Source organism: Sipha flava, unplaced genomic scaffold, assembly GCF_003268045.1.
Source record: "Sipha flava isolate LNK unplaced genomic scaffold, YSA_version1 36733_pilon_pilon, whole genome shotgun sequence".
In the NCBI taxonomy this organism is placed as follows: domain Eukaryota; kingdom Metazoa; phylum Arthropoda; class Insecta; order Hemiptera; family Aphididae; genus Sipha; species Sipha flava.
The window spans coordinates 1-10,676 of NW_020273072.1; the positions used below are offsets into that span (position 1 = coordinate 1).

General features: G+C 27.0%; 2 protein-coding genes and 1 long non-coding RNA gene across 4 annotated transcripts; all 3 read right to left on the minus strand.

Moving 5' to 3' along the window:
* Positions 1 to 2,054: 2,054 nt before the first annotated feature.
* Positions 2,055 to 4,011, minus strand: LOC112687833 (RNA-binding protein 1-like; the record flags this gene model as incomplete). 2 transcript variants are annotated; one of them, XM_025560781.1, is given in 4 exon segments in its annotated part: positions 2,055 to 2,274; positions 2,616 to 2,773; positions 2,868 to 3,026; positions 3,941 to 4,011. In XM_025560781.1, a coding segment is annotated over 1 exon segment (209 nt), but the record flags the coding sequence as incomplete, so codon positions are not given.
* Positions 4,012 to 7,419: 3,408 nt separating this feature from the next.
* Positions 7,420 to 8,425, minus strand: LOC112687831 (ras-related protein Rab-9B-like). Its single transcript, XM_025560779.1, has 3 exons — positions 8,155 to 8,425; positions 7,899 to 8,093; positions 7,420 to 7,835 (listed from the first exon to the last, which is right to left on the minus strand). Exons 1-3 carry the CDS (start codon positions 8,347 to 8,349, stop codon positions 7,572 to 7,574), a joined length of 654 nt encoding a protein of 217 aa, XP_025416564.1. The 5' UTR covers positions 8,350 to 8,425; the 3' UTR covers positions 7,420 to 7,571.
* A 406-nt stretch (positions 8,426 to 8,831) lies between these two features.
* LOC112687832 lies at positions 8,832 to 9,926 on the minus strand. The gene is made up of 3 exons (XR_003149016.1): positions 9,482 to 9,926; positions 9,147 to 9,246; positions 8,832 to 9,077 (listed from the first exon to the last, which is right to left on the minus strand). It is a non-coding gene; the product is annotated as an uncharacterized LOC112687832 (long non-coding RNA).
* Between the last annotated feature and the right edge of the window lie 750 nt (positions 9,927 to 10,676).

Genomic DNA, 10,676 nt, shown 5'->3' on the forward strand with positions numbered 1-10,676 from the left:
AAAATTTAATTTTAAACGATCTAGATACTTCAGAATATGTAAGGTATCTCCATGCATTCATTCATCTGACAAGGATATTTTATATTAATGATCATTAATAGTTAGAGGAATTAAAATTTAATATAAAATACTTAAGTTTAATTCAGAAAATGAAAGTATCACCATGAATTTGTTTAACAGGGATGATTGAAATAGTATATCATATACCAATGGTCTTCAACCTTTTTCAACCAGCAACCCACTTTTCTAACCAAACATTTTTCGCGACCTATGCCTTCCTAAAACTAACTAAAACTAACCTAACCAGCTTTGTTAGACATGAAAACCAAATATAAGTTAAAATTGCTTTATTTATGCCATTGAGGAAGTGCATTTATAACTGAATAAATTAATATCTATATCTATATATATATATATATATATATACATACACATATATTTATCTAGGTATCGTAAGTAATATTTAATTTTTGTTATAAGTTATGATACCAAAAGAACACATGTAATAATACCGAAAAAAGTATATGTTATAATACACAAAAGAAATTAGTGCGATATTTGTTCCTGACTTTTTTCACAAGAAATACCTCCACCTCAGCTCAATTTCACACAGTTTAATAGATTTAACGAGTTAATATATATATATGAAAAGTGAATGAGTTATATGGATTAAATTGGGCTATCGCTATACGATTTCATACTTCATTTGATTGTTCATTCTTTTTTTTTTTTTTTTGAAAATGAAGGCTTCAACAGGAAATATTATTAGCTAATAGATGTTACATATTATATGAATTAGGTGTTAGATTTAATGTTACAATATTTTATATGACATATTATATAAGTGAAGTAAGATGTAAAATAAGAATTTACTAATAATATTTGTGATACTTAAGAATATAACAATATTCAGAGTTTGTTTTTCGCTAAGTACTGTAACTATGTTGAATGGCATGTTCAGGTTGTTGCGTATTGAGATATATTGTGTACACTCCTCCACTACGTAATGGACAGTTAATGATTAGTGGCATGTGTCATATATTGGTTTTTGATTTTTTTTTTAATTAGGTATGAGTGAATAACAAAAAAGTATTCATTCTAATCTTCTACAAATTTATAATAGTATAAAATAATACGGTTTAGGGTTTGTTCGAAAACATTTTATGCAATATCATATGACATACATTATTTAATATTTATACATATAAATTTTTTAAATTTTAAACATAAAACTTATCGCGACCCATTCTTAAAGCTTACGCGACCCAAAATTGGGTCGCGACCCACTGGTTGAAGACCACTGTCATATACAATGCAATTATAATTGTACTATCAACATTTGAAGAATTTAGTAAATTTCCTAATACAATATATGTCATCATGAATACATTTGACAAGGATAACCAATATAAATCATAAAAAAGTTTTACTTTTAGTGTATTTCAGACTACATAAGGTATCACCATGTATTTATCTGACAGGGATAACTGATAATAATCATCATCAATAGTTAGTTCATTTAAAATTTAATTTTAAACGATCTAGATACTTCAGAATATGTAAGGTATCTCCATGCATTCATTCATCTGACAAGGATATTTTATATTAATGATCATTAATAGTTAGTGGAATTAAAATTTAATATCAAATACTTAAGTTTAATTCAGAAAATGAAAGTATCACTGTGAATTTGTTTAAAAAGGATGATTGAAATAGTATATCATATACAATGCAATTATAATTGTACTATCAACATTTGAAGAATTTAGTAAATTTCCTAATACAATATATGTCATCATGAATACATTTGACAGGGATAACCAATATAGATCATAAAAATGTTTTACTTTTTTAGAGTATTTCAGACTACATAATGTATCACCATGTATTTATCTGACAGGGATAACTGATAATATCATCATTAATTGTTAATGCATTTCACCAAGTTAAATTCAGAGTATAGAATTTACCACTATCAAATATATATATATATATATATATATATAAGTTTTACAACTATTATATATATAGTTTGTTTACATTTTAAGACTTACGTTCCATCTAAACCTCGAACAGCATCTTCTGCATCACGCGGATCTTCATATTCTATGAATGCAAAACCCGGTGGATTCCTAGCAATCCAAATATTTTTCAATGGCCCATACTTGGTAAACAAATCTTCAATTTCATATTTATTAGCATTGCTCTTCAAATTACCAATATATACTTTGCAAGTTGGATCCCACTCACGGTGCTTAGACATTTTAATGTCTTCTAAACACAAATATATAATATCTTTCTATTAAAATGAAATAAAATAGGACTTCAAAGTAAATAAGTAACTAACAATTAAATTCCACCTATCAAGACCAATTATTTAACATGTCAAAACTAATTAAATATGCATATAAATGTAATTTATATAAAAATTTAAAGCAGGATTATCACCACCAAAACAATACAATTTTAATAAGAAAGCAAATTTTACATACAAGGAAGCGAAAAAAAATACACATTTTTGATAGGAATTGCGCATCAAAGAATATGAAATACTTATGTATATCATTGGACACTGTAAGATTCCTCGAACTTTGAATATAGACAATAAATCTTACCAGCGTTTCAATAATGACAGCCGATATGTTCAGCAACTGTATCTTTCAAGTTCGCCACCAATGTTCAACACACGTGGGTCACAGCAGTAATAATTGTTTAATTTAAAGACGGCAAGAAAAATGACTGACGACCGTTCATAACAGTTGAGAGTAGGAATCTGAGAAAGTAAGAAGTATTAAGTAGACTATGGTAAATAGATGAATGTTGAACAAAATTATATGATGCACTAATGTAGTGAAGTTAAAATTTACCTATTGTTCAGAACATGCAATGTATACTGCAATGTAGTTATGGACTATGATGTCGAGAATTCGTATACAACCAAGATGGCCGTCACGGAACAGTACCGACACTTAACGAAATTTATGATATGATGAGTTCTCCCATACAACACTGCGTACAATCACATTCTGTGGTATAATCATAGTTTATATTAAAAATAATTGTAATATAATCTGCGGTAAAATATTCAATTGGAAAATAAAAAATACAAACAATACAAGTTAGAGTTAGGTTGAATATTTTATATGAAAATACTCGCCAGTCATTTATATATAAGTGAAATTAATGATTTTAATTTCCAAATATTTTTTATGTAATTTATATCGAAATAAATCTAATATATTTTATATCAATGGTTGTAAATTTAAAAACTGATTGTTTTTTTTTTAATTTTGTTCTACATAACTACTATACTACTTCAAAATACTAATTATTGGTGAATAAATAAATTAACACATCTATCAGACCTAAATATCAAATTAAAATATTAGCACATATTGATTAAGAGGACTTATAAGTCTCCGTGCAACACGTTTGGGCATTCTATATCTCTAAAAAGATACCACGTTTGGGCACTAAAATGTAAAACGTATATACCTTTGTTTAAAAAGTATATAAAATATGTACATACATGCATAATATATATATATATATATATACAAATATATCAAAATAATATAGGTAACAAGTTTTATCAAGTGTAAGTTACTATTTATTTTGTAAAATAATATAAGTAAAAATAAAATAAATAAATGTAGCTACAAAGTGTTATAAAATACGTAAATTATTTATACTCGTGTTAAATAAAAATATTAATATTATATTAATCAAAATCATGAAGGTATCAAGTTTTATAAAAAAAAAAAAAATAATATATAATATTTATAATTTTTATATTATATTTATGTATTTCATTATATTATTTATAATATTTCCTTCACTGGTCATACAGTCGTCATGTTCACATCGATATATTACACTCTGCTTAGTTATTTAAAAATAAGTACAGTATGTTATTTATTAGTGATTAACTTATACTCACGAAATCCTTGTGGAAGGCGACAAAAACTCACTTATGGAAAAAAATAATCTTCCTCCTTTACGAGACCCTGATAATACCTTCGCTATATCAAATACTGATAAAGCCAATATATTTACCCCGCATCTAGCCGAAAATTTTTCTCCACACCCAGATATAACCATCTTAAAACACACTAACCACATAAAACAGCTACTTGATACGACTCTTCTTATGGCTTTTCCAACCAAGCATTCGTCCCTTTCAGAACTCCTCTTTATAATTAATAAACTACCTAAAAACAAATCTCCAGGTCATGATCTGATCACTAATTAAATAATTAAAAACCTACCAAAAAAATCAATACTACTTATTACCTATATATTCAACTCCATACTTCGCCTACATATATCCCAACAACATGGAAACATTCCGTAATAATACTAATTCATAAGCTTTTTAAACCCCCAGATTCTCCGTCTTCATACCTACCGTCCTATAAGTCTTCTCCCTTCCCTCTCAAAAATGCTCGAAAATGTTCTTCTCAAAAGAATCTGTCCAATGTTTAAAGATCTCAATATTATCCCGAATACCCAATTCGGCTTTAAAAAAAAAACCACTCAACTCTACACCAAGTGCATAGAATAACTGATATTATGTCCTCCTCTCTCTCAAAAAAAAAAATTATTGTCAAGCAGTTTTCCTTGACGTGGCCCAGGCATTCGGGTGTGGACAAAGGGACTTATTTACAAACTCCGTTATCTACCAGCCCGCTTACTACTTACACTTAAGTTTTTCCTCACCAACCGAATATTTATGATCCGCTTTGTTGACGACGTATCACACACTCACCCTATTACGGCAGGTATACCTAAGGGTAGCATATTAGCTCCTACACTCTACAACATTTTTACCTCAGATATACCTCACTCAGAAGACACGTTGCTACCTTCGCGGACGATACTGCTATCATTTCCTCTCACCCAGACCTTAACCAACCCTCAAATTTTCTTCAGGATCATCTATTTAATAGATTCTATTAAAACTTCAAAGTTGGTTTCGTCTTTGGAGAATTAAAATAAATGAATCCAAATCTAATCACATAACTTTCATTCTACGCTCTATTAACAGCCATCCTTTATCGATAAACAATAATATAATCCCTGAACAAACAACGTTCCCCTCTCCGATCAAAATTCCCTACTCCGAATTTAAACCCAATTTTAAGGCTCACACTTTGAGATTGTGAAATCAGAAATGGTCAAACCTACCTTCAACCTTCGCTGTTTCTTATCGCCTAGTCTGTCCCCACGTCCTACATTTTCCCTGGTTTCATAATATTCCTATTTCCCGTAAAGTCATCATCTCTTTATCGCCTCCGGTTCATCCACAACCGCCTCCTGGCCCACTCATTCCATTTATCTCTTAATGTACTCGGCACGTTGATCCTGCTATATGCAATGCTTCGCATCTCCTCTTTAACTGTCCAGACCTCCTCACTAAACGCCAGCTTTTCTCCAACATCTGTTCTTCCTTTAATATTCCATTTACCTTCCCACATATTTTCCAATTTCCTAATGCATTCCTAATTACTTCCATTGTTAACTTCTTCCTCTCAGAAGGCTTTTTACTTTAATTATGTTTATTATTTAACTTTTATTTCCTAGTTGTTTTATGTAGTCATATTGTATTGTTAATTTATAATCGCTGAGGCAAATATTTTATGCACCTCTTAAATAAAAAAAAAACAACCTTAAGTACCTAGACATACATTTTGACAAAAAACTAAATTTGGCATATCATATAAAAAACTAAACGTAAATCCCTCAACTTGCGTCTTTATACTCTGAGAAACATTTTACGTTCTAAACTTCCACTGAGAACAAAAATTCTAATTTACAAACAAGTCATAAGACCAGCCATGACGTACGAGATACAAATATGGAGAACAGCTAAAAAAACTCGTACAACCAATCTATAGAAGTTTAGTAACTTACACGTACCAACATACAATCTGTCTTTTTTACTCAACTCCTTTTTGAATTGTTAGATGTAAATTTGTACAGATTTTTTTTTTTTGTTAAAATATACAAGAATATGCAGAACACGTACTAACATCAGAATATGCTTAAATATGCAGTAAACAATTTTGATATTTAATCAATCAAGTAAATATTTTTAGACACTCATTGACTGCATGTATATAATGTTAAAAATAGCAACATGCATTTTATTCAGTGGGTCTTTACCCACTACTAACATAGTTACAGATAGTATTTATTTTAAAAGAATCATCTGCTAAATTATTGTAATTAAGGAAATATTTATCTATTTTATTTTATCATTAATGATGATATTTGACAATTGCACATTAATTTACTATACAAAATTGATTATCATATGGTGAAGCTACTATGAAATATAATAAATATATATATTTATTAAAATAATTGGTTAAAATTTATTAACTACATAGGCTATAAAGCATAAATTTGAAGTCTTATTAAAAATCTTTATTTTAATTAAATGTGTATATTAATTATCTTATATGTTTCGTAAAATGCTATAAATATTTAATTTAACCAAGAATATGATAAGATTATCTAGTCTCAATTAGCTATAAGCAAACTACATGTAATTCAGTAAAAACTTTTTAGTTTTTTTTTTCTTTGTTCTTACTAGTATTAATACAACTCAATGGCCATTGCTGCTGATGGTTTATTAAAAAAATTGCTATAACTACCAAAAATAATATGAAATAATATGGTATGATTATGAAGTGTAATGGTAAATGTTTATAACTCATTCAATTATAATTTAAAATAAAATATAATAATACCAATATATTATGTGAATAAAATACTAAATTAGTAAGTTTTCAATATAATAGGTAAAAAAAAATATATTTTTTATCCATACAAATAAATATAACATTTAACCTTAAAAAATATTTATTTCATATTAAAAAATTAATAAACAAAACTATACAATTACAATATTGTATATATTTATTATTTTAAATTACTTTATATCATAAAATAATTTAAGACATAACCTTCATAAAAGTAATGGAATGTGTCTTACTCTAAAAATTGCATTTGTTTTTTATTAATAATAATTTAATATAAAATTTATATTTATTTAATAAATATTAATATTGTAATTTATAGGCAATAAAATGTTTATATAAAAGTATCAATACAAATTTAAAGTTTTTATTTTCATTATAAATAAATTTGGTGAAATAAATAAATTAAAATAAGTTCAATAGTATTGTTTTAAAAGTCAACACTTATAACTTAATTTTAACAATATATTATATTATTCATTAATTTTAAATTTAGTTTTATGTGTATTTAAGTACAAGTTACAATAAATATTTCAAATACAATACACCATATAAAATTATAATGAATAATGAGTTCACATTACTTAAAATGATTATGAAACAATAAAGTATATATACTTAATATTTATACTCTGAATATTATTTTATTTATATCTATCTATATTTAATATCTAATAATTTAATCTTTTAAATAGTATGTTATTTAATGCTTATTTGTATTGCTTTAGTAATAAAATATTGCCCTAGACTTAATGTAATATTGCTAAAATTTTTGCCATAATAAGCTTATAATTTCAAAATATGCTTTTAACAACATTTTGGTGATACTGTCTCAGCTGTAGGACAAGATGCACTACCATTAATAGGCCTAGATAATTTAACTAAATTGTGATGTGATATTTTAAATTCAGATGGTCTTTCCATTGAAGCCCAAACTTCAACTGCCAAAGTAAACGCAGTCTCAATATTCATGTCTGTTTTGGAACTAGTTTCAACATAAGGAGCACTTAGATATTCTGTACACCATTTATTAGCTTCGTCTTTAGAGACTACTCGTTTTTCTAAATCTACCTATAAAATGTATTAATTTAATACATTTATCCAATTTATTTCAATATGAAATGTAAGAATTACTTTGGTTGCAACAACAAGAAATGGAAAATTTACATCAGTTGTACGTGAATATTTTATAAATTCTTTTTTCCAAGAATCTACATTTCTAAAACTCTGTATATCATCCACAGCAAATGTTAGCAAACAGATATCAGTGCCTCTATAGAAAGGTGTTCGTAATGTTCGAAATCTTTCTTGGCCAGCTGTGTCCCATATCTGAAATATGTAAGTATATAAAACTAAATCCATGTACAAAAATTGTTTGAGCTATACACACCTGCAAAGTATATAGTACTCCATTGACATCAAGGTCTTTCTGTAGAAATTCTACTCCTAACGTATGAAGAGTATGGTCACTAAAACTGTTACTTACAAATCTATTCATTAGACATGATTTTCCAACATTACTATCGCCCAAAATTACTACTTTTATTATTGGGTTTTGTTTAATCAATGTCTGTTTTTCTTTCATACCGAAAAATCAAAAAAAATCACGTAGCGTTAAATAAATGTAACATGATTATAGTATAATAATAATAACTATTCAACAAGAGTATTGAGAACAATACTAATTTATTTATTGTCATAAAATATTGTATGATATTCATATAGAAAAAGTTAATAATTGATAATCTCTTATCAGTTATCATGCTAAATAAATTACATGAAAACATAATTTACAGAAACATAAGATATTAAGAGATAAGGAGACCCCCATTAATCTAACCAGCGACCATAAGCTGCAATTTTGTCAAAAAAATGCAAAAAAATTGAAATAAATTGAACTAATTCAGTGCCGTCATTTCAGTTTTCGGTAGAGAGGGGCAAAAGTTTTGACAGGCATATAAATAGGTAAAAAAAAAACCGGTCGCTTCGCTCGTAACAAAATATTTACTTATAATTTTTTCACATTACCATTTCCACTTCACTTATTTTTAGATTTTTTATTCTTATTGTTACCAACCTTTTTATTACCTAGGTAAACAACACGATTTGCAAATAAAAAGTAGCAGATATTTTATAAAAAAATAACAAGTACAAATTAAAACTCTGTAAAATGTAAACTTTTTATTGATTAACAAAAATATGATTAATTTATAAAAGGATATCTTTTTTTTAATTTTTGAAACTTTTTTCACACTTGGGTTGTTTTTCAATAGTAGGAATAGAAACATCAACTGCTGATCTAAGCACTACATCCTAGAATAATAAGAAAGTTAAAGATTTAATTATAGATTAAAATTGATAGTTATTTTTTTTTTTACCTACCATAAAAAATTCATACCATATTGTCCATTGTATCATCTTCATTTATAAATGAATCTGGTTATCCAATATTCAAATCAATAGATCTATTATCGCGATCATTCTGTAACATATATATTTATAAGTATGTCTATTGGCTATTATTTAACATAATTTCAATGTATGTAAGAATAATAATTTACAAGATAATCAACTGAACATTGTTCTTCAATTAATTGGTCCGACTGCATTATAGCTGGTTTTTGTACTAATTGTACATCAATTTAAAAAACAGGTATACGATAAATTTACAAAATAATATTATTTTAAATTATTATTATTTTTTATTGCTTACTTACTGTTTCAAGTTTCGTCTGTTTATTGAACATATCGTAAATTGTTTTCGATCCCTGAGCGTTTTGCAGTAACTTAATTTTTTAAGCATGGCGGTTTTTTGTTGCACTACCCATTTTTTTTTTTTTTAAGACATTTTTGTCCATATTGAAAAAAATAATGTATACACGTGTCACGAAAAAATTAAATTTTTGAATTAACACAACAACATAATACGGAATAGTTGAATAGCTTAGCGCAGCGTTTCTCAACCAGGGGGTCGCGAACACCTTGAATTGGGATCGCGTAGGTCAAAAATAATAAAACGCTAATTTACAAAATATAAATTGAAATCAAATTTTTACCATATATAGATGGAGAGGGGGGAGGGTCGCGAAGCGATTGATCATATTTTATACCTATTTTGGGGTCGTGACACTAAAAAGATTGAGAAACAATGGTTTAGCGTACGGTGTCACGATTTTCACAAGCCAACTGAAGTTTAAAACCAATGATTAATAAGAGTGCCGATCGGCTCACAGTTGTTTTTAGAATTTGTACTGATTTTAGATTTTAGAAATATAACCATACGGAGATTATGATATGTTATTATTATTGTTTCTTTTTTCTTTAAAATGTACACACACACATCCAATATCCATACATGCACGTACCCTCATGCGTCTAAATATAAATATATTCTAATTAAATTATTAATTAAAAATTTATCATTATGACAATAATTTCTTAGTATATAGTATATTTTAAGAAAATATAAATACAGTCATGTTTTTGGACTAATTAAATATAATAATGGTTCAACGGCAACCACCGGCCCATCGGGTTGCTTTTAAAATTAGACAGGGGCAAATGCCCATCTTGCCACCCCCTCAAATTACGCCACTAAACTAATTCATCATATAATAAGTACATTAAATGGTTATTTTTCTATTTTAATCCATGTAGTATGATTACAATAATTATGTTTTATAAATCATTTGAAAAGTTTATGTAATGTTTTGAATAATAACTCATGATAGATTTTGTTGCCTATACAATGACACAATCATATATGCTAATTTGAATTGTTATAAATGTGTAAAAAATGTTATTAAAAGTTGGTAAAATATTTAGAAAAAAATAAATTGGGTATTGACTTGTTTTCATGTCAATAAAAAAAATAATTTAGATTGTAATTCTAAAATTAGAGTTAAAGTATTA

What these genes read in the sequence shown, in the direction of transcription:
- LOC112687831 (XM_025560779.1), bottom strand. Translation starts at nt 8,349, where the DNA reads ATGAAAGAAAAACAGACATTGATTAAACAAAACCCAATAATAAAAGTA. An exon ending in GAGTACTATATACTTTGCAG is followed by an intron (nt 8,094 to 8,154) that starts GTGTGTATAGCT and finishes TACATATTTCAG; the next exon opens with ATATGGGACACAGCTGGCCA. An exon ending in TTCTTGTTGTTGCAACCAAA is followed by an intron (nt 7,836 to 7,898) that starts GTAATTCTTACA and finishes TACATTTTATAG; the next exon opens with GTAGATTTAGAAAAACGAGT.